This window comes from Trichosurus vulpecula, chromosome 8 (genome assembly GCF_011100635.1).
Source record: "Trichosurus vulpecula isolate mTriVul1 chromosome 8, mTriVul1.pri, whole genome shotgun sequence".
NCBI lineage: Eukaryota > Metazoa > Chordata > Mammalia > Diprotodontia > Phalangeridae > Trichosurus > Trichosurus vulpecula.
The window spans coordinates 165,632,734-165,659,586 of NC_050580.1; the positions used below are offsets into that span (position 1 = coordinate 165,632,734).

Below are 26,853 nucleotides of genomic sequence, written 5' to 3' on the forward strand. Positions count from 1 at the left end.
GGTTCTGTTTCATAATATCTTGATTTCTCATAAAGTTGCTGGCTTCCGCTTGTTCCAATCTAATTTTTAAGGTAGTATTTTCCTCAGTGGTCTTTTGGACCTCCTCTTCCATTTGGCTAATTCTGCCTTTCAAGGCATTCTTCTCCTCATTGGCTTTTTAGAGCTCTTTTGCCATTTGAGTTAGTCTATTTTTTAAGGCGTAAGTTTCTTCAGTATTTTTTTGGGTCTCCTTTAGCCAGTCATTGACTTGTTTTTCATGGTTTTCTCGCATCACTCTCATTTCTCATCCCAATTTTTCCTCTACTTCTCTTACTTGCTTTTCCAAATCCTTTCTGGGCTCTTCCATGGCCTGAGCCCAATTCATATTTTTCTTGGAGGCTTTTGATGTAGGCACTTTGACTTTGTTGACTTCTTCTGGCTGTATGTTTTGGTCTCCTTTGTCACCAAAAAAAGATTCCGAAGTCTGAGTCTGAATCTGAGACCGTTTTCACCGCCTGTTCATGTTCCCAGCCAACTACTTGACCCTTGAGCTTTTTGTTGGGATATGACTGCTTGTAGAGTTCTTTGTCCCAAGCTTTAGGGGCCTTGTGCTGCTATTTTCAGAGTTACTTTTACACAGCAAAGCTCTGCCACACCAGCAACCCTCCTCCCCCAAGGACCACCAACATGAACCTTGATTCAGATCCAAGCAAACTCTGCATTCCTGCTCTGATCCACAGCTTAATTCCTCCCACCAGGTGGGCCTGGGGCCAGAGGCAACTGCAGCTGTACCTCTGGAAGCAGCCTCAGAGCTGCACCACCTTTGTTGCCCCCAGGGCGGTGGCCAACTGTGAACTCCTTTCACTCTGTCCCTACAGCTTTTCCCACTAACCTTCTCTGTTGTCTTTGGCATTTGGGTGGGTTGAGAAGTCTGGTAACTTCCACAGCTCACTGATTCAGGGAGCTGGTGCCTGTTCTGCCAGGCTCCTGGTAAGGTTGGTCCTGATGCAGCCCACTTTGGGCTCTGCCCCCAGCTCTGTGCAATAGACCCTTCCCAGCAACCATCCAAGCTGTCCTGGGCTGGAGCCCTGCTTCCTTTTGGTATTTTGTGGGTTCTGCAGCTCTAGAATTTGTTCAGAGCCATTTTTATAGGTTTTTGGAGGGATCTGGTGGGGAGCTTAATCAAGTCCCTGCTTTCCAGCCACCATCTTTGTGAAAGTAGATTCTTGAGGAAGGTGAAGGTTTGAAATATCAGCAGTTTAGAGTGTTTGGGAATCAAACAGATGAATGATAGTATTGTGGATCAATATTGATTACCAGGTTAAGTTAGACAGCAAGAAATTTTTGTTTTTTGTGGGGGAGAAGGCATGAGAAATTTCTCATTTTATTAGTTAAATCGAGGTGTATGTTCTAAAGGATTTAAAGTCAAGGTACCTGGTCTCAAATTTCACTTGTCATCACTACCTGTGTAGTGTTGAGCAGGTAATGACCTCTCTAGGCCTTCATCTGTAAAATGACAGCAGGCTAGGTCCTTTCCAGCTCCAAATGTATAATGTTATGAAATAAAGATTATCAGCATTTTAGGTGATTGTCTTCCGATACAATACCATATTTCTCTTTCTTTTTTCTGCCTAGAATGAGTTACTTCAAACAATGAAATTTCCTGCCAAGGTATTCCTACCTGAAAAACACATTAAGTTTGAGAATTTACTTAAACTGCAATTAATCACTCAATAACAATGTATTGGAGGAACTGGACTTTAATGTTTTGGTAGGGGTTAATTCAGAAACGGACATGCTTGAGTGGGCAGCACTAGTGGAATTTTATGTGTAGTCCAAATAGGCCTCAGGCAGCTTTTGACTTTGTAAAACAGATTTAACTTTTTCCCCAGGAATGATCTGATTAAAATCTGTTGATTAGATGAGAATTTTTCCTAAGGAGCACCTGAAAACAAAAAAGCTTTTGTTACTTAGAATAATAATAATAACAATAATAAAAGCTTTTGCAAATTGTGTCAGTAACAATCTAGATATCTCTCAATTATCTATGTATTATGGAGAATTATTTCCAGTTCTTCTTGGCTCTGGCCTCCCACTCAAATAGTCTTTCTCTGCAACTTTTCTCCCTTTTCTTCTGCTGCTTCATAAGACCCTTTTCTGCTTTCTCCAGATTTGCTTACTGGTTTTCTGCTGCCTCAAGCCGTTTTGCCCTCAACAGGCTATGGATGTGAAAAGGCCAAGGAGACAATTATTTGGGTTATAGACTCTCAATGCTTCTGTCTAATAAGTTAGTCAAGAAGTATTGAGGGTCTGCATGTGTGGGGAGCACTTATGTCAGAAGATGCATTTGTGGGAGACGCAAAAAAAGTTATATGAAATTCATTTGGAAACTAGAGTTGGTTTTTGTTTATTTTGTTTTGTTGGCAGTCTGATTATGCATTATAAAGCCCCTGAAAGTTACCAACAAGGACCTCTTCTTCTTATAAATTCACAAATACCATTCTTGTGTCTACATTTTGGACCTGATTTTATCATACAGGTACATAGCTAACCTATTCCTGTTCCTTGATGTTTAAGTAGTTCCATGAGACAAATGGATGTTGGCATGTCATCATAAAGGCAATGAGTTGTGCTTGTTCCCAAAACTAATTCTTTGAACACTGATTTTCTTAATGCTGCCACCCTCTAATGAGGACTACTTATTACATAGTCATTTGAAATATGAAAAGAATAATTCTTATTTCCTGAATCTTAGTTATACTTTAACTTTTATGTTCAATGTGGGACTATAATCAGATCTCCACAATCCACAAAATAAAAATCAGTTAATGCTTTGTTAAGCATTTTATTATGTATCCAAGGCACTGTGCTAGGTACTGGGGATACAAAGATGGATATGTCATGGACCTTGCCCTTGAAGACCTCACAAAAAGTGAAAGTGAGATTGGTTAAGTCTGCAAAGTTTCTCATGATACCCACCTGAGTCAGCAAATCCAAATTCCAAGATGGAGCTCTCATGATGATACCAAACAAATGGAAAATTGAATAGTTTTGTCACTGTTTTCATAAGGACCTATTTTCATTGTTAGTCATGGTAGAACCACCACATTTTGACTCTTAACACTTAACTCCCAGCTATACTACATGAAGAAATTAAAAGATGACATTGAGGAGAACAGCTGGGATATACCAAGTACACCATGAGGAAATTTGTGCAAGCAATCTTGAAAGCATTGAGGGATTATTTTATAAGCTTTCTCAGGGAAGGGAAGAAAATGAAAACTATGAATAATATTAATCCTGGCTCTAATACTTACTATCTATGTGACCTTGGGCACAAGTTGTTTCACCTTATTGGAACTCAGTTTCCTTCACTATAAAATTGGGAGAGGTGGACTAGGAGAACTATAAGGTCCCTTTAAGCTCTAAAGCCGTAATCTTACGATCTAATTAGAGAAAAGACATAATGTGCAACTGTAATACAACAAAGATTCTGATAATTATAAAGGAGAGGGATATATTGCCAAGGCAATATTCACAATAGTTGCGATTGTTATGAGTATGTTGGAACGGTTCTGAATCGCAAAATATAAAAGACTGTCCATATAGAAGACAGAAACAAAACATTTATTCAGACACCAGAAAACCCAATCCCCAAACCAGTAAGCGCAATCCATCTAAGTAGCATAGAGGTTATGCTACAGCAGAGAGCCACTCTAACCCATAACCTTCCCTCCTGCTGGGGCCTTCCCACAAACTCACTCACAGCACAGCTAGCTTCTCTCCTCTCTTTCCCTCAGCTCTTAACTGCTTTGAGCATTCCCTGCTCCACTCTTTCCTGTTCCTCTCTTTCAGCAAACTCCTTCCACCACATGTGACTTAGGCTTCCTGTGACATAAGCAGGTCACATGGGCCTATTAATGGATAGAAAGGCCTTCAAATTTACATTACCATTACAAGAATTAGATAAGATACTATGAGGAATTTGAGGTGAAATATCAGTTTTCTTTGGGAACTAAGGGGGCTAGCAAGGAGTGTCAGAGAAAGTTTTATGGAAGATTTGGGCCTTGAAGAAACGGAGAGACTTCAGTAGATGGAGAAGGGAAGCAGGAAGGATGTAGGAGATAGTATGAACCAAGGTCTAGAGAAAGGAAAAGACAGAATGACAATGGAGTCTAGTTTGGCTCAAATACAGAATATAGAAAGAAGAGTATTTTGAGATTTTCCTGGAAAGTTAGGTTGGGACCAGATTAAGGAGGGTCTTAAATACTAGCAACGTGGAGAGTGTATGCTTTATTTGAGAGGCAATGGAGATCTGCTAAAGTTTTTTGAGGAAAGATAAGCAGAGCTATTTATTAGGAAGATTTCTTTCAGGCAATAGTGTAAGCAGAGGTGTCAAACATAGAGTCTTCAATATTCCTGAGTGCTGCCCAAATCAGATTTAAACTGTAATTGGGAAGTATTTAGCAAAATAAGTAAAAATGCAAGGGGACATTTTTCAATGTATTGCTTAGTCATGCTGACTTTTTTCATCTTTTAAAAAAAACAAAACACTATTTGTCATGGCTTGGCTTTCTGGGAGGATACATGGAATAAGTATGGTGATGCAAGAAACAGAAAATATAGATAAAAACTTATTTGAAAAATAAAACAAAAACATAATAGAGCACAAATAATATTAATTTGTAGTTTTCTAAGCCAATTTGCAACCTGCAAAGGATTCTTATATACGGTTTAGTGGCTCCTTTTTCTGTGTGAATTTTTCCCTGCCATTGTAAAGGGTAGGGATGAAAAAGTAGCAAAACACTTAGGCTATTAACAACAGAGTAGATGAGGTTTAACACTAGGTTAGCTGCAGTGGGAGTAGAAAGGGAAGGGTATGTATGTGACACATACCTGTAGAAGTGAAGTCATAAGACCATGGATTATAATTCTAGATCAAGAAGAGACTTTAGAGACCACTCTGTGGTGGACTCCTCCATGGAGAAAACTGAGACCCAAGGAGTGTGTGTGATTTGATCAAATGTTTTTTGGGTAGTAAGTATCAATAAAACTTGGTAAATGAGTGAAGGGAGAGTCAAGATATTAAGTAATATTACGTAATACCTTTTACATTTTTTAAATTTTATTTTAATTTATGGAATAAGACAAGCATTTCCATAACAAAAAGACAGTTGTACATGAAATTGCACATCTACAATGCGCAACTTGCTATTCCTTTCAAATATACAACAAAATTATCATGTAAATATTTTTCTTCTTTTTTTCCCTCCCCCTAAACTTATCTTTTTTCCCCCTTAACTTATCTTAAAGATAACTCCCAGTTCTATGATTCCATGATTATACATGTATCATTTATTCAGTAGTATTAAATTTAAAAAGAAACAGGAAACCACTAACCCAGACACAGGGATCCCTGGGGGCCACATATTGACACGTATTAACATTATTTATGTTCTATTTTATTTTCATTTATTTTGTTACATTTTTACATTTTAACCAATTCCAGAAGCATGGGCAGTTAGCAGCATTTGACATCTCTGATTTCAACCTTCACCATCTTGACATACTTCTACTAAAATTTTTCTCCAATGCTTCATTATGGTATTGGAGGAATAACTGGTTTTTTGAAGGATATGCCTGCAAAGCATAAGTTCTAGCAGGTCTTACTCAGCTGGGAAGACTTCAGGTGTAGATCTAGTAATCTACTGTGCCTGCCATCTGAGGACCAGTCTACATAAAAATGAAGAGGCTCTACCAGGTTAGCTAGCAAGGAAATGAGCTTTTGTAGTCACAGAAACTCTTGAAGATCATCTACCAAAGCAGAGAAAGATAGCAGTCTGCACTGGTGGGGGTGTTCACACAAATGAAACCAGGGATATTTGAAATATTTGTAAAATTAATTTTTTTCAATTAATAAGCGTTTACAGTTGTCCCTTTCACATCGACACTTTCCCCATTGAAGTTTTGATATAGTGCAGGTAGGCATAAGAAGTTAAATGGGAATTTTGGGGGAATTTTGAACAAGCCACAGATGATACATGAAGGCCAGCAGATGATTGCAAAAGTTTAGAAACACAGAAATAAATAAAGTTTATGTGTAATATTGTTTGATATCAATATACTTTGTCTTTAAATCCCTTAATAATTCAGACTTCTTCTCTTGTACAAAGAGAAGGCCAAAAGTTTTTTCATGGATTTTCAAGATTTGGGGGTGGGGAGAACCACATTCCTAACTCCTGCATTGTGGAAGGAATAAATGTATTTTCTCTCTTTGATTCAATCTTAAAAAAAAAAAAAAGAAAAAGAAAAAGAATGAAACTCTTACAATAAATATGCAAAGTCAAATGGCTGGTATTTATCATCTCTGTTAGGAAATGGGTACCATGTTTCCTCTTTCAACCTCTGGATTTATTGTTTGTCACTGCATTGTGAGTTCTCAAGTCATTCAAAGTTATTTTTCTTGGTTATGTGTTTCTTACTGAATAAATTGTTCTCCTGTTTGTGTTTACTTCGTACCACTTCAGTTCAAAAGATCTTTGTCTTCTCTTTTTGTTCTGAAACTGTACATTGCCTAATTTCTTATGGTGCAATAGTATTCTATTGCATCCCTATGCCAAAACTTCCTTACCCACTCCCTACTAGCTGTGTGACCCTGGGCAAGTCATTCAACCCTATTTGCCTCAGTTTCTTAATCTGTATAACAAGCTGGAGAAGGAAATAAAAGCAAATAAGTGCGGTATCTTTATCAAGAAATCCCCATATGGGGTCATGGAGGGTCGATACAACTAAAATGATTCAAAAACAATGACTGTGTAAATTGTTCTCCTGTTCTGCTCATTCAGTTGTAGCAGGCTCTTTAAAAAATTTTATTGACATCTTTTTGTTTTCACATCAGCTTTATTTCCAAACATATCCCTTCCTAGCCTGTCAAGTCATCCATTTTAACAACAGCAACAAAAATATTTTTTTTTAAAATAAGTTGTTTATCCAAACAAGCAACCATATCAACTAAATCTGGCGGTAGTGTATGCAGTGTTCAGCACCTGTAGTCTCCTTCCTCTGCAAAGAAGGGAGATAGATGCATTTTTTCTACTTTTCTTTAAGGTCAAACGTGATGCCATCATAATTACACAGTGTTCAATTTGGTCTTCTCTGCAGTCCTTTCGCCCTTATTGCCCATAATTCACAATTTAACACATATCATTTCATAGATATAAGTCTTCTCTCTTTAATTAAATAAACTCCTTGAGAGTAAGAACCCTCAGGTTTAAACTCTTGAATCATTAATTTATCAAATATTTATTAAATGCCTGTGGTTCTGTGGAACAGAGACAAATAAGACATTGTCCCTGCCTTCATAGAACTTATATTTACTTCTTCTCATAGCTTATAAACCTCACACAGTCCTGGGCACATAGTAAGCATTTAAGAAACACTTATTGATTGATGTTGCCTTCCCATAGCTTTTATAAACAGCACTGAACAGAGCTGCATCTTTCCCTGGAATTCTTATCCACTTGATCATTGGTCCTGCTGTTAAAAAAAGCAGACGATCAAATGAGTCACTCAACAAGCCTTTATATAGCAGGGCCTAGGGCTATGGAATTAAAATTGGAACAGCTTCCGCTCTCAAGGAGTTTACATATTAAATGAGTGGAGAGACAACATGAACACAAATTAATATATAAGAAATATAATATAGACAAAACAGACACAAGGTAACCTTGGTGGATTGAGGAATGCATTTGTATGGAGAGGGGAGGGAGGCAGACAGAAAAGGCCGAAGAATATTCTAGGTTGTAGCAGCTGTTTTATTTCTGTCCTCATTGTGTTACATTTTGTCCTCAATTTGTCTGCTCCAAAGGATAAAATATATAAGTATTGTGTGTGTACATGTATACATAAATACAAACCCATCTATATAGAGAGCTACTTAACCATGTCTCTAATTTTGGGGGGAATTTCCAGATGGTTGGTGAAGAGGTCTATTGAGCAATCACTGCTGAGGAAATTACTTGCAGCTGTGATGGAGAGGTTCCTCTCTATTGTACAAGTGACCAGATACTGTGGCTTCCTTAGAGAAAAAAAAAATCACCATCACTTTTTAAAAAATATATTTAAAATTATTATTTTTTTTTTGTTTTCAGACACAGAGGCAAATCAGTTTTTCGGGAAATGAAAAGATGATGCAATGCTAGGATGTCTCAGGTGTAATATGTCTGTTTTCTACACCAGGTTTTCCCAGTTTCTGACAGGTAAGAATTTTTGGAAGCAATCTTTGAATCCATATTGCAACAAGTATTTTTATTTTGATCTTTACATAGGACAAAATAGGCACCCTGCCTCAAAATTGTAAATTAGCAAAAACATCTTCTGTTGACCATCAATGCCCCAAATGTATGTTCAGAGATGTTATGACCTTGTGGAGAGATCATTGGCCTTAGAGGCTTAGAGGGATAAGTCTTTTTACCCTTCAGTATCCCAAGGCATCTCTTTAAGATGTTAGGTTATAGATAGTATCAGATCTTCATTTTTAATGCAATAACCAACCATGTTTAAACCAGAGGACCAAGATATACTACATACCTCCTGGCAGAGAGGTCGTAGTCAACATGCCAAAAAACCCCTTTTTTTCCTCCTGTAGTTGATATAGGAATTTGTTTCACTTGACTACGTATATTTATTATAAGGATTTTTTTTCTTTTTTTTTCTCCATTGGGTGAGGGGCAGTGACAGAAAATAAATGCTTGTTAAATGAAAAAAAAAAGATGTATTAGTAGAGGGAGTTTTCCCACCAGGAGGTCCTTACACTGATGAAGTTATAGGCATGAAAATGCCCACACTGTACCAATCAATCAATGAGCGTTTATTAAGCACTTATATGCTAGATACCATCTTAGGTTCTAGCTTATACACAGAAAGGCAATGAAAACCTCTCTGCCCTTAAATAGCTCATATTCTTATGGGGGGAGATAACATGTGCATAAGCCTGAAAATACAAGATATATATAGAGGAGAGGGCAGGTAATCTTAGAGGGAAGGAATTACCAGGGATGGGGGTGGAAGGAATCAAGAAAGGCCTCTTGCAGATGGTGGGATTTAATCTGAGTCTTGGAGGAAACCCCAGAAGGTAAAAGGTAGAGGTGAGAAGGGAGAGCATTCAGACATGGAGGATAGCTGGTGATGGAGTGCTATGTGTTTGAGGAATATCAGATAGACCTAGTCGAGCTAGATCAAGAATTGCTTGGAAGGGAGTAAAGTATAGGAATGAAGGAGACATAGCCATGTTTTTAGATAGCAGGGAAGCAGCCAGTTATTAGGGAGATAATGGGTATAGTCTGCTGGAGAAGAGGGGATGGTAGATATCAAGTGTCTATTTAAAAGGCTTTGCTTAGTCAAGGAGAAAGATCATCTCTTCATCATTGGTGGAGTGAAGGAAGAGATAATGGAGAATTTTCTGAGTGGGGTAAGATGAGGAGAAGGGTAAAAGAGGGAGCGTTTGGGGGAAGATGTCATTTTTTTTTTTTGGTTTTGGTTTTTGTTTTTGGTGAAGTATTTGGTATAGCCCTCATCTGGGAGGGGGGAGGTGTATGATGGGAGGATGGAAGAGGGAAAGTTTGTAATAACCTCATTTTTGAGTGGGATATTGAATTGATTAGAGAGGTATAATGGCTTACTTTACTGTATTTACTGTAAGGGCACAGTTGAGATTATGTAATGTTAATTTGTATACATATGTATATATATGTATACATAAACGTATATCTACAAATGTATTTTAAATGTGTGTATGTGTAATTTAAAACATTGAGTGGCAGCATAGCTTAGTGAATAGAATACTGATTTTGGATCTAGGCAGATGAGTTAAGTCATACCTCTGATACATACTGGCTATTGGAAAGTTATTTAACCTCTCAGGGCTCTAGGCAAGTTTCTAAGACTATAAAGTGAAGAGAAGATGCCAATCTGAACTGGTAGAGGTTGTTTCCTCATCCAATGAAATCATAGGTCAGGTCCAAATTTGACATTAGACCTAAGTCTAGAAAGAAAACATGCCATTGACAATTGATTAATAAAATAAATCTTTTAAAGACATTATTGGATTTATAGGGGATTTTTGTTATATCTTCTCAGTTAATGGATATCAATTATTACAACACTAATCCTTTGAATCTGTGAACTTTTTTGTCATTAAAAAGGAATTAAAAAGTCTCAAGCCTTAAAGACAGTGTTTTGTTTTGTTTTAAAAGATTTTGTTAGGGAGTAATGGGTAATTCAGTAACTTTACACAATTATTTATGAAAGTGTCAATCCTAGGGTTGTGAATATTTTGCAAAAGGAGCATACAAAAAGATCATGTACTTACTCTTTCAAGAAGGCCTAATCTGGGGAGCTATCTGAGAGGTTAATGAAGAGTCTCGGAGAAGTCTTAATTTCCTTGTTGATTCATACTTAAGAAGATAATTTACAAACTGTCACATGCATGTATATACAGACTACTTCTTGTTTCAAGGTGGAACAGGGTTTTGGGGTGTGGGAGTTAATTGTAGGGGAGACAAATGTGGTACTTTCTCCAAACCAATAAGTAACACCCCTGATAGCTGGAGAGGAGACTCTCTGTTAGACACTCCTTAAGACTATTTAAATGCAGATTCCAAGAAAGATTTTTTTTCAATTTTTTCTGGAGTTTTAAGTACAAAGATAGATTATTCCATTGCCAGGATGAGACAATTCTCATATGAGTTTAGACAGTTATGTAACATACTTTCGCAACAGGAACTTTGGGTTGTCATTTCCTTCCAGTGTGCATTTGTTCAAAAAAAGAAGTGAAGTAAAATGAGAAACAAAAGTTTCATCATCATATGGCTTTCTCCCTAGAATTGTAGAAGGTAACTCAGTTGCCCTTTGATTAGTCTTAAGTTTTCAACTAAGTTACGCTTAAAAGTGACCTAGGTAAGGTGGAGAAACATGAAATAATGAGATCTATAGCAATAACTTGTCTTTCAAGATATATCTTTGAGATACTCAGACATGTTGTAAATGTAGCACTGTGAAATGGGGTGGAAAATTGTATTCACTGCCCGCCCTCCCATGAAGTTCGTGACTTGGATGTGGGTCCTAGCATTCCTACTAGTTTCAGTAAGAAAAATAGGACAAAGGCACAATGAAATTTCAGAGTAGATGGGAATTGCAGATTGTATGGTCTTCCAAGGCCATCAACTTTTTGAGATAGATTTATCCTTCATCTGAAGCTAGATGCAACCCAGATTCTCTGTCATCTCCCCAATGCTCCAGACATCAGTCAATTATTCATTCAATCAACACATATTTTTAAAAGCACCTGAGAGGTGGTCCCTTTGAGGAATTTATATTCTATTAGCAAGATGGGAGATGTCCATAGATAAATAAAGAAGATTTATACAGAATAAAACACATAGTAATTTGGAGGTGGGAGAACATTAACAACAGGGAGAATCAGGAAAGGCCTCTTGAAGGAGCTTATGTTTGAATCGAACCTTGAAGTGATCCAAGAGGCAGAAATAGATTTTACTTTTCTGGGTGCCTAAGTGAGATAAATGATAGCTAGCATCTGCTTACTACTTTAAGATTTGCAAAGCACTTTACAAGTATGACCTCATTTTATCCTTACAACAACCCTGCCCAGAGTCACACAGCTAGTAAGTACCTGAGGCAAAATTTGAACACAAGTCTTTCAGACTCTAGGTGCAGTGCTGTATCTACCCTGCCACTTTGCTAACTAATAATGAAGGGAACATTGTTGCTACCTGGGCTAATGGGGTTAGAGAGGTAAAATTCAGAATAGAGGATTACATGAAGCTGTTTATGATAGGAATAACCAGTTTCAGTGTCTAGCGATCACCAGTCAAAAAACCACAATTGCATCATACAGTACTATGTCAGTGTCAGATGGAACTCACAAGGAATTCAAGTACTGTTTACGCTTCAGGAAAGAAACAAAGGTAGGATGAAGGCTAATAGTTATAAAGAAATGAAGGTTTTGACTTTGAGCTTTGACAAGAGATCTTTCATGGCTTGTCAGTACCTGATTTAAGTTCTAGGAAGAGTCTTAAGAATCCTTTGTAAGGATGATGGAAACTATATTGAGTACAGTATTCTGTATGGCTAGGAACTTTGAGAGGGTGGGGTAAAATGGTTTCATACTTCAGTAAGCTGCAAAACAATGAAAAATGCAAAGGGATTTTTAGTTGAATTGTTCAGAATATTTTATATGCAGTCCTGTCTCCTTCATTCTACTTAAACAGAAAGAGTATTAGAGCAGGAGGTTTGACCTGGTTTCTAGTCATGATTTGATCACTAACTGAATGTCCAACTTTGGGCAAGTCACTTGTTCTCTGGGACTCAGTTTCCTTGTCTGCAAAATGAAGTGAGTTATGTTAAGTGCTCTCTTTCTGCTCTAAATTCTGTGATTGTAGGGGTGTGTGTGTGTGTGTGTGTGTTGTGTGTGTGTATGTGTGATGTTAGAGTTAGGAATATAAATACAATAACTTATGTGCTATGCTTTCTGTATACATTTTCTGATTTTCTCCTTACCTTATCCCTGTCATATATGTAGGAAAGATGGCATTATTCTTCTGTCTATAGATAAGGACTTGTCCAAGGTCACAGATAATATCATAGTGTAGGCAATACGTATCAGGCATATATTGAATTTCTATTTCCTGACTCTGGGTTGCTAGATAATAGAAAGCCAATCTAGATTATTGCAAATTAATCTTGTCTAGTTAACATCGGTTTCATTTCCTTTGTGGAGATTATGGCTTAGCATGACTTAGAAGTTAATATTTAATAACTTAAGGTTGTCATTTTTTAGTTCTAAGGACATTTATTAATTCCCTACTGTGTAGATAATGCTATGTTATATATTAAATATTGTATATTATACATGCACAGAACTTCATTTCTCATCAGACTATACTCTGGATTTCATTAAGAGCTAACAGCTCTTCCCAGAACTTCCTTTTAAGAGGGACTCCCAGGCCAACCATCTCTTCATTTCCTACCCAGCTGTACTCCTGGACTTTATCATGCCCCATTGAGACTTCTCTCCTCCTCATGTTTTTAGCTTCCTTTTGTCTATTTTCCTCCATTAGATGTTGAGCTCCTTGAAGGTAGGGACAATCTTTTGCCTTTCAGAGTTAGTGCTTAATAAATGTTTATTGACTGACATACATGTACATACATATATATGCATATCTAGATATAATTATTTATCTAGATAGGAATTTTTACCTTTTTTTGTTTCATGGACCCCTTTGACAGTCTGGTGAAGTCTATGGATTCCTTCTCAGAATAATGTTTTTAAATGTTTTAAATAAAATACATAGGATTAGAAAGGAAATCAACTATATTGAAATATGCTTTTATATTTTTATATATGTGCGCATATGTATCTGTATATTATATACACATATATGTGTGTGTGCATATATATATATATATATATATACACATATATATGTATATTAAAGGAAGAATGAGACAAGAAGAAATGCAAAAAAGGAGATTGTGAAAAGGCGGGGGGGACTTTGGTGTTCAAGATCATGGAGGTAAACAGTGTTCTTAACCTGGGGCTCCTAAACTCTTTTTCATAAAAATACTTTAATAACTATTTTAACATAATTGATTTCTTTTGTATGCCTATGGATTTTATTTTATTTCATGCATTTAAAAACAGGATTCCGAGACGCAGTCTATAGGCTTCATCAGAATTCCAGAAGGTTAAGAATTCCTGCTTTGAGGTGATGATTAAGTCAAAGGTGTGACCACCCCTATAGATTGCTTGAGGTATTCAAATAAATAGAATAGAACAGAAAATGAAGTGGGGTAGTGGGACTCAGTGAGAAACACATTAGTTTTATGAATGAATGTTTTTTTTCCATGCAAAAAATTTCATTTATGATTTTCAAGTATTTTTAAATTGTACATCGAGCTTCTTATATTAAAGTGAAGTCATTCAATTTTAGAGAGGCAGTGTCAGGGCTGTGCTGGTAAATATTTAACAACAGGCTTGGGGGTGGGAAAGAAATGTGTGCACAAAACACTTTTACATTTAATCTGTCTTATTAACATATTGCCTGTCACTTTCTTAAGTCTAGCTAATCAATAAAACAATAAATCAAGCCCTGATTTGCAGGATTGTTGATTTCTGAGGTATAAATGCTCATAATGAAATTTTAAGCAATCATTGCTGGGGAGTTGGTTTGAACTGGGTCTAGAACCCCCCTGCACTATGGTATAAAATAGAAAGGGCATGGGATTTGTAAAATCCCCTAAAGACTCAAAGGGACCTTTGTTTGAATTTCTGCTCTGCTACATATTGCCTGTGTGAGCTTGGCCACAAGGGGCTTCAGTTCTCTGAGCCTCAGTTCTGTAGTTTCATAGATCTGGAATTGGAAGGGATCTTGGCACAGCTAGGTGGTACAGTAGACAGAGCACCAGGCCCGGAGTCAGGAAGACTCATCATTCTGGTCTCCTCATTTTAGAAAGGTCATCGATAAAGCTTGAAAGCATCCAAAGAAAGGTTATCAGGTTAGCAAAAGAGCTTCAGGATCATCCTTTACCAGATTCATTTGAAAGAAATGGGGATGTTTATCCTTGAAAAGAGAAGCCTGGGAAGAGACAGGGGCTTTCAAATTTCCCTCAAATGTCTAAAAGGCTCTCACTTAAAAGACTCAAGTCAGAAAACATTTACTAAGTGCCTTCTATGTGCCAGGCACTGTACCAAGTACTGGGGATACAGAAAAAGCAAAAAACTGTCCTTCCTTTCAGGTTTTATGATCTAATGATGGTAGAGGCAACATGAAAATAACTTTGCAAACAAGATACATCCAAGATAAAATGGATATGATGTTGGGGGTGGGAGGAAGGGGTAGAAGCAGTAACAATATATGGAAATTACAAACAGGACAATTGAGACTTAATAAAAGGGGAAAAAAACTAATTTGAATTATGCAAAAAGCAAATGAATTAGGCTCCCTCTGGAGGTAAAGGGCTCCTTCTCATGAGAGATATTTTATCAAAGGTAAGATGTCCCCTTGTTTAGTTTTTCTTTTCTTTTTCTAGAGGGACTCTTGTACATTTAGACTAGATGGTGAGACTGAAGTGTCTCTTCCAAGTCTGAATCTCTATGATAGCTTGACCTTGAGTAAGTAATTTAGCCTCTGAGCTTCAGTTCTCTCATTTGTAAAATACAAGGGTTGGAGCCAATGATTTCTTGGATCCCATTTAGCTCTAAATCTTTGGTGAGGTGAGTTTACAGTTTATTATCAATAGACATAGGTAAACTAACTGAATGATAGAAGTAAATCCCCACACAAATAATTAGATATAACAAACATCTATTACTAATTATTACTAATTAAGATATATGCAACCCATATGGTCGAGTGGCTAGGTAGCTAGCCTTGGACTAAGGAAGACCGAAGGAAGACAAAATATTGAACTGGATAGAATGAACCCTATTCTTTGAGACCTCAGCCTCTTCTTCCAGCATCTAACATAGTGTCTTGCATGTAGTAGACACTTAATAAGTGCTTATTGAACTATATTCTCAACTGGTGTTGTGGCTGCCTAAAAAGAATTGTTATTTTCTCTCTAACTTGTTGTCAGTATATTTTAATAAGCTAAGTATGATTAATTCTAGGGACTAGTAAGTGACTTATCCATTTGGCATTGTCTACTGCTCTCATTCTTTTAAAATTTCCCTTCCTTGGGTGTGTTCAATGTTAAAATATGACCTTCTCCACCTCCCTGCGAGTTGAACCAAGCCTTCAGATCCTTCCTTCTTTATTCCCTAGAAAGAGTTATATAGAGCTATCCAAAGTGGAATGGCTGTGGGCTATAGTTAAATACTGACTTGGTCCTGGAAGCTGAAGATTTGGAGATACAGAATCTTTTGGCCATCAAACAAATTTTGTGTGGATTTTTAACAATAGATAAAGTACTAGAGGCCAGAAAACAGATCTAGAAATATTACTGACAACTGTAATTTTGTGAGTATTCAAAATATATTTTATATCTAGAATGTAATCAAGAAACGGTTCAAATATTCTTATTAGTTGAGATACCTAGATTATGATTTTGCATAAAAACACATTATTCTTCAATCCTTCAGTCATTGGTGATTTTATAGGCATGAGTACTCTTTTCACCAACATGTATTCCAATGTCTATCCTTTAAAAAAAAAAAGATGCATAGAGCATTGCTTCACTAGGAGAAAAAAAAAGATCTTTAATAAATATTTCTGTATATACCTATGTATGTGTTTGTCATCTTCACCTTTAAAATGTAAAATCCTTTCAAGTAGAGATTGTTTCATTCATTATATTTGTATACCTAGTGCCTGACATATAGTCTATTACATAGTAGATGCTTAATACGTGCTTAATGACTGGTCAATTAATGGATAATTTTTTTTTAAAATGATGGTACCTATGTCCCAAAGATCATACAAGCAGGAATTAGGCCAGACATGGCAGCTGTCCAGTTGGCTTTGAGGTTAGGTTAATGTGTGAGATAAAGGGTTAGATACAGAATGGGTTAGTTATAGCATGTTTTAGAGACATGGGCATCTGATGGCATTTGGAAACCAGATAAGTTAGTTTCATAGAAATACAGAATATTATACTTAGAAGACACCTCAGGGGCTATTTATTCCATCCCATATCTGGATGAAAATTCCCTCTACAAAATACCCATAAAATAGACATCTATCTAGCCTTTACTTAAAGACCAGTGAGGTGAACCTATTACCTCTCAAAGTAGTTTTCCATGCTACTATAACTTTCTTGTCTTTTTGAATAGCTTTGTCTTAAGTCTAGGATTATGCATTTCCCTGTTTTCCATCAGTCCTGTTTATCAAGATTTTGATTAAAAATGGGTGAATGAATCATAACTGTCCAAAAAAAGTTATGGTAAAGTATCATTGAAAGATAGGCTGGCTGCATGGCAGCAGGAGTTCAAAATAACTGACAGTCCACATTCCCTGCCAGTGTATTTATGATGTTAGGAGAATGTGAGGAAAACTGGCATGTCAGGTGAACTGGTAGAGATCTCATGTGAGGACATGGACAACAGGCTCTTCAAATATACACATGGATGGGTTATGATCTGTATTATTAGAGGAATCAGTGTCCCTTTGATAAAATCACAGATCCATTTGAATATTTGATTAGAGAGATATAGGGATGGCAGGTACCTTAGACATCTGGAGGAAACTGAGGCCATACTTTACAGAATGACATTGAGTTTTCTTTTATTTTGACCTATCTTCTCATCTGATAAGCAGGGACATTAATTTCTACTCAATAGCTACTATATTGTCCTTAGTAGAAAAAGTGTTCTATGGATACTTTGTCATTAGTATTATTTTTTTTAATTTTTTTTTTAGTTTAGTTTTTTAGTATTGTTTAAAGATAACTTTGTGATCAGAGCCTGAATTGGACTTCCCCAAAAGAGTAAATATTATGACCTTTTGTTCTTAATACCTTTTTATTTTTTTTATCCAGATTTTGTACACTATGAAGACTTTTCTGCAGGCAGTAGCATTATGGGGGAAAAAGGCACCTTCTCATAGCATCACCACCATAATGATTACAGATGATCAACACACTATTGTTACAGGGAGCCAAGAGGGTCAACTATGTCTCTGGAATCTTTCCTCTGAACTGAAGGTCAGTGGGTACCATAGAATACAGATTTATTAGCCTCGCTGATAAGTGAGTTTGCATTTAAAAAATTTGACTAATGAGTACTTAGGTGAGACACCATGTGAACAGCTTCATGGCAGTTAATATGATGCTTAAGTGAAGCAATAAACTGAGTTTAGAATATGTACTTTCAGTAGAATCAATTTTACTTTTAAATTTGGATGGAAAATAGTTTCTCAAGCTATCTCATGATCATATTTGAAAATGTTGTTTCAAGTAAAGTTCTCAGGTTTCAAAACTATTTTAATCTAGTCAACTGCCTAGTGTGCTATTGTTTTATATCCTGAATTATTAGCTAAAGTAGCAAATTGGAGGCCTAGAACTATAATTCTGAAAATTATAGTTCATTAATTGAAACAAAGCAGGGGCCTCCTTGAAAACCACTATCAGCTCAATGAGTAATATCTTAATTATCTAGGTATTCCTGTCAATTTGGCTTTCTTTCTATTTCTCCAGCCAGACTTGTCTGGGATTTTTACAACCCACATTGAAGATCTCTAAATCCAATTTACTGTTGTCATTCTACTATTCCAAAACTTGACCTCACCTAGGATTGAGCTCATTGATCAGCAATTAATTGTTCTCATCCCAAGTCATAAACATTTAACATATTGCAATAGATGTTTGCTTAACTCCCATGAACCCCTCATCCAATTTGAACATTTAAACAAATGATGTACTTAAAGTATACTGCCCTCATTAAGAAGCCTTTTAAAGAGCAAAGACTATTTTTAGCCTTCAAAGTTTGTCACTATAAAACCTAAATGAACAATTAATTGTAATTCTATTTTATAGTATAATTAATTAAAATCTCTTGTCATTGAATAGTTTTCTTGTAAGATTTCTAAAAGCCATATATAGAGAAGTCTGCCTTGGGCTTGGTCTGTGCTTATCAATAAATTCCTAAATAAAAGATCAGGGAGCCTTTCATTCATTCAACAAGCATTCATTAAGTGCCTATGGTATGCCAGGCAACTGTGTTAGGTGCTCAGGATAAAAATACCAAGAATTAAATAAACCCTATTCACAACCTTACATTCTAAGGGGAGAAACAACTACATATATAAGTATGTAAAGAATAAACATTAAGAGAATACAGCGTACAAGATAGTTTGGGAAGAGGGGTACTAGCAGTTGGGAGGATCAGGAAAGGCTTCTTGTAGATGAGAGGGTGTTTGACCTGCTTTGTTTTTTTTCAAATATTGTATTAGTACTTAAAAAAAACCTATCTTTTCCCCAATTACTTGGGATAGGGGGTACCATAGGGCAGCAGTAGCCCACTCCCTTATAATAAAGAAACATACTTAAGCAAAATGAGTGAGCACTTTGGCCATGTCTACTGACATATGCTGTATTCTGCAACCATAATTCCCAGAATTTCTCTTCATACTATCTGAAATTTTGCCTATTAAACATTCACTTGGGTTAATCAAATATCCTTGAGCATCTCTATTCCCTACTCTCCCTCAAGGCTCGGGTTAAAGTGTTGCCCACTTGCAGGGACCTTTAATGATTCCTTCGGTTGTTAGTGTCTTCTACACCTATTGTCACTGTGTATTTATTTTGTAGGTATCTTATATTTATTTATATGTGAACATATTGTATCCCTTGCAGTAGAATGAAAACTTTTTGAGTTCAGAGACTATGTCATTTTTGTGTTTTTATTATCTCCAGAGCCTAGAACAATGTCTGGAACAAAATAGGTTGTTAAAAAATGTTTGTTCATTAGCTATTGCCTATTTTAAGGGCCAGGATAGCCCAAAAGCTTTTCCAGGTGCCCAGCTCCAGAGACTAAATGGAAAAAAATGCCCTGCCCATAGCTAAATTTAGCATCTGACTTCCTTAATCACTAAAGTAAAAGAATGCTGTAATTCTGGTGCCTCATTGGTCATCCATAGAGGAACTTTGAAATAGCAAAGTGGTGTCAAGCTCAGTTAGAAACCTAAGGTTCTATAAGGGTAGGGAGGGGTGGCAGGCAGGAAAATTGATTTAGAAAGCCATGTGTTACCATTATCTATGTTCTATTGTATTTTTATTTGTTAACTATTTCCCAATTATATTTTAATCTCATCCAGCTGTACTCTAAAGGGGTGTGATGCAGGAAGGGCCTTCATATTTGACACCTCTTCCTTAGAGGGATTTATAATTTACTGATAATTTTGATTAACAAAACATTATTAAAAATGTAACAGATATTTTACTGTTTGATATGAATAATTTACTATTCTTTTATGCTATTTAATAATATGACAGATATTTGTTATTTAAAGAAACCCTTTCTTTTCATGTGACCCTGAGAAGAAGTAAGTTGATGGGTAATTATTGCAACATAGAGGTACTACATGTACTATGCTGCATCCATTGGAAACAATTATAGTAGAATCACTTAAGAAATTATAGTGTTGTAGAATTATAGTGTTGAATATTTGAATGAGAAAATGTCTCTTCAGATAAAAAAGAGGGAATCTTAATGAAATCTCATTTAGATTTTCATTCTTACCTTTGAATTTTTTATTTTGCTTTCCAAATGTTAACATGTAAACATATCAAACTGAAATATATGTGTATCATAATATATTACTTTCATTGATTGACATATTCAAAAAGCAGTGTAGAATGATGGATAGAGAGCTGCCCCTGGAGCCAAGAAAGACCCAGGTTCAAGTCCCAAATCTGCAGGATTTGGAGTCAAGAGAAATCAGTGTTCAAACCTTGGCTCTGATTCTCTCAACCTGTTTGATCTCAGGCACACCTCTTATCATCTCTGGGCCTCACTTTCATCATTTATAAAGTGAAGGGGTTGGATTAAATGCCCTCTAGTCACTTCCAACTCTAAATCTATGATCTGTGATCCTAAGTAAAGTTGTATGACTTGTCCTAGGTTGCTGGCAGAGAGAGGATTACTTCTGAATGGCAGTTGAGTGTCAGGTTGTTACTTAGCCCATAGAGTGGTTTGTCCCCTAAGAGTCAACTGGTAGAAAAGAAAGCAAATTTTCCTCATGATGTGCCCTGATCCACTGCTCAGGCTGAGCTTCAGTAAACTGCTAAAAGGAATAAATCCAAAGGTGAATGGGTCCTGTAAGTGTGATTGCTGGGAGAATGTGTGTGCCTTTATCTGTAAGAGTATCCTGGCTTCCACAGAAAAGATATGACATTAATAGGGTGACTGGGCTTGAATCTTAGCTTTGATCATTGTAAATAACACAGTCATTCTAATCCTTTCATGGACGTGGCTGAGATAGCATCATTTCAAATATTTTTTCTGGATTAGATAAAGGACTTAGGGAATACTGGTTCATGAGGAAAAGGTGACCTTTATAATTCTGAAATTTGGAATCTTTCATTACTTAAGGTGGTCGTGAGCTGACAACTCCCTTTCCACTTCAGAAGTTTCTGTATGATTTTTCTGATTTGTAGTTCAACTTTTATATTCCCCCTACTGTTTTTTTTTAAACTGAAGGTAGGTTTCTTTGACACATGGAGTAATTACCTAAGTGATTTCATAGAATCATAGATTTGGAGCTTATTAAACCCTCCTTCCACTTGCATTTTACAGAGTTGATAACGGGACGAAAGGGGTCCCATTCCAGGTCACACAGGCAGCAAGAATCAAGGGTGGAATTTAAACATGGGTCCTTCAAATTCTCCAGCTAGGGAGCTTTCCATGTATGTGCTGTATCCATTGGAAACAATTATGGTAGAATTACCTATAAAATTATAGTGTTGTAGATTTTATCTGAATATTTGAATGAGCAGATGTCTCCAAATAGAAAAAGAGGGAATCTTAATGAAATCTCATTTAGACTTTCATTCTTACCTTTGAATTTTTTCTTTTGATATGTCATTCAAGTTATAATGGCAACATAGAGATAGGTTTGTAGTTTTTATTTTGCTTTGCAAGTGTTAACATGTAAACATATCAAACTGTGAAATATATATCATAATATATTGCTTTCCTCGATTGACCTATCCAAAAAGCAGTGTAGAATGGTGGATACAGAACTGTCCCTGGAGCCAAGAAGACCCAGGTTCAAGTCCCAAATCTGACCCATCCTGACTTCGTGACCTTGGTAAAGTCACAGATAACTCAGATCACTCTCTAGTACTTTAAGCTGCAGAAAAGTTGCCAATCTACATTGTTAAAAGTTCCTCATTGGCTGCTGAAATACGTGGGCAAAATCACGGATTGCTTAAAAAAGAAAAAAGGCATAGTCATATTAATGAGCAGGACCAGAGACTGATTTTTCTTAATATCACAGAAATGTTGATGTAAATCTCTCACAGAAAAATAGCTAATAATAGCTAGTATTTACATAGTACTTTAAGGTTTGAAGAGTGATAAAAACAATAATATTTCATTAAAAATGCAGAAGCGTACATTAGGACGCCATTATGAGGCAGCTCATCATATGGATTTAGATATGCGATAGGTCAGACTAAGCTGTCTTAAATCTAACTGCATGAAGTAAAGTTAAAGGATAGTTAGCTTCGATGTTTCCCAGTATTAGGACTAATAAAAGGGTTCTGATATTTGATACTAATAATAATAGCTAGTGTTTATATAGCACTTCCTATGTACCAGATACTGTGCTAAATGCTTTGTAATGATTATCTTGTTTGATCCTCACAACAACTGTAGGATGTAGATGTAATTATTATCCCCATTTTGTAGATGAGGAAACTGAGGCGAATAGGGGTTAAATGACTTGCCCAGGGTCACACAGCTAGGAAATGTCTGAGGCTGAATTGGAACTCGAGTCTTCCTGATGCCTGGCCTGGTGCTCTACCCACAGCACCACCATTATGTAAAATGTAATATGTTTTTATGGTTTAGCATCAGATATAATTATTTAACAGACTTCATGTTGCCCGTTGTAGATCTCAGCTAAAGAGCTTCTCTTTGGTCACACTGCTTCTATAACATGTTTGGCGAAAGCAAGAGAGTTTGAAAAACAGCCATATGTTGTTAGTGCTGCTGAGAATGGGTAAGTAGCTATGCATTGCTTTTGTTGTTTTTGTTAATAATTGTTCATATTTCATTGTGCTTTAAAATTTAAAAAGTACTTTTCTGTAGATAAGAACTTTTCCTTTGTCCTAATAATAACATGATATTAGAATCATAGAATTCTAGAGCTAGAAGGCACGTAAGATATCTTCTAGCCCTAGCTCTTTATTTTGCTGATGAGGAAACAGGTAAAATGAAGTGAAATAATAACTTGCTGAAGGCTAAGCAATTCGTGGCCCAGCCAAGGCTAGAAACCAGGTCTGCCAGCTCCCAGTCTAGCACACTTTCCACTACACAATGCTCTATTTAGACATTTTCAAGGTTCAGAAGATTATTGGTGAGATAGAGATGAGGTGTTGTGTCTGTCCTGTTTAAAATGATTGCCAGAATAGCTTTATTCTACTGGAGGTTTAGAAGATTCTCCAGGCTAGTGTGAACCTAGAGGAGGGTTCCCTAGAGTGACTATAGGCTTCATGGGCCTGTTTCCATCCTGAATGAGCTAAGATGAATGTAAAAATTCAATAGGCATTAGGGCATGAGATTTTGTTCCCCTGCTAATCTATATTAGCATCTACAGTCAACTGCTAGTCTTAAAATTTTCCTCTTACAGGGAATTTTACCTACTCTCATCTTTAGATTTCAGGGGCTACTCGTAACCTGGTAATTGCTTTCCAGTTTATCTGTCTAGAATATTGTTCCACTTCTCAACCTGATCTCTGTGACAGTGCTGTTGTTTGCCATGGACTGATCTCGCCCTGGCCTTTGGCTTTGGCATTCTTGGGTCTTTACCTCAAATCTTGATTATAAAACTACCTTTTCACCCACTATCAGTGGGCCTTAATGCCTGCTTCTGACGTTTTGTTACTGTACCATAGCTTTGCCATTGGCCCCCTTTCTTCATCTCTACATGGAATTATTGCTTTGTTACATTTAGCAATAGGTATCCTTTCTGGCACATATTATATTGCTGAGAAAAATGTATACTCTATCATGAGTCTCATTGTATTCTGCCTCGATCAAACCACATCTGGAATATTTGTGTTGTGTTAGAGCCACATTTTAAAACATTTATTTTATTTTTAATTTATGGAACAAAATAAGCATTTCTGTAACAGTATAATAATAAAAAAAGAGGCCACACTCTAAGAAGGATATTGACAGATGTAGAGTATTCAAAAGGAAAATGATCAGGATAGTAAAGGGTCTTGAGACCATGTTTTGCAAGGATCGTTTGAAAGAAGTGTGGAGATTTTTAGTCAAGGGAAAAGAATTTTTGTTTGTTTGGTTTTGGGGTTGTTGAATACAATAGTTCTTTTGAAGTATTTGAAGAGCTGACAGGCAGAATTGAGATTAGATTTACTTGGATCCAGAGGGCAGCAGTTAATGGAAGCTCCGGAAAGGCAGATTTAAGCTCAATGTAAAGAAAGAGAATTTCTGAGAATTTGGTTTATCTCTCAGTAGAATGGGCTGCTGAAGCAGGCACCTTGCTCAAAGTCTTCAAGAACAGATTAGTTTAACTGCTTTTGTGAACATTTGTAGACAGATATCTAGGTATGTGTTGGGCTAGATGGCCTCTGAGGTACCTCATAACTCAGATCATGTGATGAGGAATGGTTCTTTACCGTTCTGGATTAAGAGTAGCACTAACTCTGGGGTGGCTATAGGTATAACTGTAATCCACAGACAGTGCCAGCTTCTTTGACCAACCAAGGTTTGACAGGTGTAAATGCAAAGGCTTAGCATGCAGTAGATTGACAAAACACTCAACTATGGGGTTGTCAGCATCCATTCCATCACTTTTCAGTGGGATCTTGTACTCCATTAAAGAAAGATACAAAAAAATTGGCTTACCTTGCCCAACCACAGAACACATAGTATTAATATCTTTTAGGCATTTTTAAAAGCTTTGTTTTCGTGTATTTTATCTTTAATGGTAAAATATTAATTTTTTTCTGTTATTCCTTTTCTCTTTTTTTCTCCATTTCTCCTATCTCCCCTCCCTGCATCTTTTGGGAAATAAAGAAACCTTATCTCACCTAAGAACACTAAAAACAATTACCACATTGCTCATACCTGAAAATGTGTTTCTTATTCTTTATATTAGTCCACCATCTCCCTCTCATGATGTTAACAGTGTCTTTCTTTCTCAGTTCTCTGGAAACATAGTTGATCATTTAGTCAGCAGAGTTCTTAAATTTGTTCTTTAAAAATTGTTTATTTTATAATATTGATTTTACAAATTGTTCATCTGGTTTTCCTTACTTCACCCTGTATCAATTCACACAAGTCTTCCTATGATTCTTTGTTCTCGTTACTTATACTATGATAGTATTTCATTACTATCCATTTTAAAGGCATTTTCAAATCTTGTTAATGAGTGTTGAATTCTTTGGAGAAAAAAGTTATATTAACTTGCCAAACAAATATTTTTTTAGTGGTGACTTGAGAAATCCTTCCCAGGAAGCCTTCCTTTATTAAAAAAAAAAGAAGTAAATTATGACCTACTTTTACAGATAGGCTCACTCTTGAAGGCAGAAGAATTCCATTTGTGAATTTATTTTCCTAGAACAATACAGGCTCCCCACAGTCCTATATCTATTTAGTAACAGGAAGGCCTTGAGTGTTATTTACAAAAGCCTAGACTCTTGAAACCTTTGTTACTTGATACCAGATTTCTCAGTACCTGGAACACATGTAGAAATTGGGCAGGCACATCTCTGAGCTGGGGTGCTGTCTTCGTGTTTTTCTTCCACCGGCATGAAGGTGATCTTTGAGATTTATGAGAGCAAGGCACTCATCATGAGACCTTGAAAGGCCATGGTATAAAGGGTAGAGTATTGTTACAAATGAGATTCTTACTCCTAAAGCAACAGTGAGTTCCAGCCTCTTTCAATTTTTTTCCCCCAAAGTTTAGCAAAGTCCTTTGGGTGTTTTGCTGATAATAGCAAAGGTGGATACCTCCTTCATAGTTTATTTTCCCTATATGCAAAACAGGGATAATGATACCACACATGGCAGTTACCCTAGAGTGATAAGGATTAAATGAGATCATAAATTGCTAGCTGAAAGGGGCCTGAGTGGCTATCTATAGTCCTATCCCCTCATTCCACAAAAGAGAAAATTAGGTCCCACAGAGCTAAAGGAACTTGCCCCGGGTGATAGAGGTGATTAGTAGTATAGCTGGGTTTGGACTAAAGTCCTCAGATTCCAAATCCAGTACACTTTCCACATCTGATGGAGAAACATTTTTTAAAAGTTGAAAACATGTTCTGTGTCAGATGTTAAAAGAGCAATGTTGTGTGTTTCAGGGAGCATCTGTTTACTTTGCTTCATTTGTTGTTTAAATTTTAGTCTTTTTTTTTTATCATATCTGTTTCTTTGTGACCCCATTTGGGATTTTCTTGGCAGAGATACTGAAGTGGCTTGCCATTTCCTTCTAAAGCTCATTTTACAGATGAGAAAACTGAGGCAAACACAGTTAAATGACTTGACCAAGGTCACACAGCTAGTAAATGTCTGAGTCTGGATTTGAACTCATGAAGATGAGTTGCAGTGCTTTATCCACTGTGCCACCTGACTGCTATAATGAATTTGCTTCATTATAGGTTTTCATTTCTTAGTGATGATACCAGATTGTCCCATGAAAAAATCACTGAGGATTTTTGAAGTCTGGTCACAGCGAGGCAAGAAAAGTAACTTTTACTTCTCCCACCAATTACATTGTACCTCCATTCCTTTGCCTCCTTTCCTTTCTTTGCTGGAATACAAAACACAAGGTTGGTTGTATGGTGGTGTTTTTCATTTGGGAAATGTTGGATTTTATTTCTTAGAGATACAAGAGGACTTAGACTATGTCAGGTCAATCTTTGGGAAAGGTATTTGCCTGGGGAAAAGAAAAGACTACAATGCAATATCCAGAGTATACTTCTTGTTAAGAGGCGAACAATTTCTCCAGTTTCCCTGTAACATGCCAAGCTATGTGTGTTAAACAAATTATTTGTTTTCTGCTGTTTTGACTTCCTCTCTACACATCTTTAGGAGGCAAAGAGTCATTGTTTGGCTTGTGAAATCTTTGTGGATTTCATTCCAAATTTAGAGTAGCAAATATGATTCAA

At 36.5% G+C, this 26,853-nt stretch overlaps 1 protein-coding gene across 1 annotated transcript in view; it reads left to right on the plus strand.

The window, feature by feature from the left end:
- Positions 1–17,544: 17,544 nt before the first annotated feature.
- Positions 17,545–26,853, plus strand: part of WDR72 (WD repeat domain 72) — a 251,952-nt gene continuing 242,643 nt past the window's right edge. The window contains exons 1-2 of the mRNA XM_036736044.1: positions 17,545–17,697; positions 22,612–22,718. Coding sequence (XP_036591939.1) covers positions 17,545–17,697; positions 22,612–22,718 — 260 coding nt within the window. The remainder of the gene's footprint in view (positions 17,698–22,611; positions 22,719–26,853) is intronic.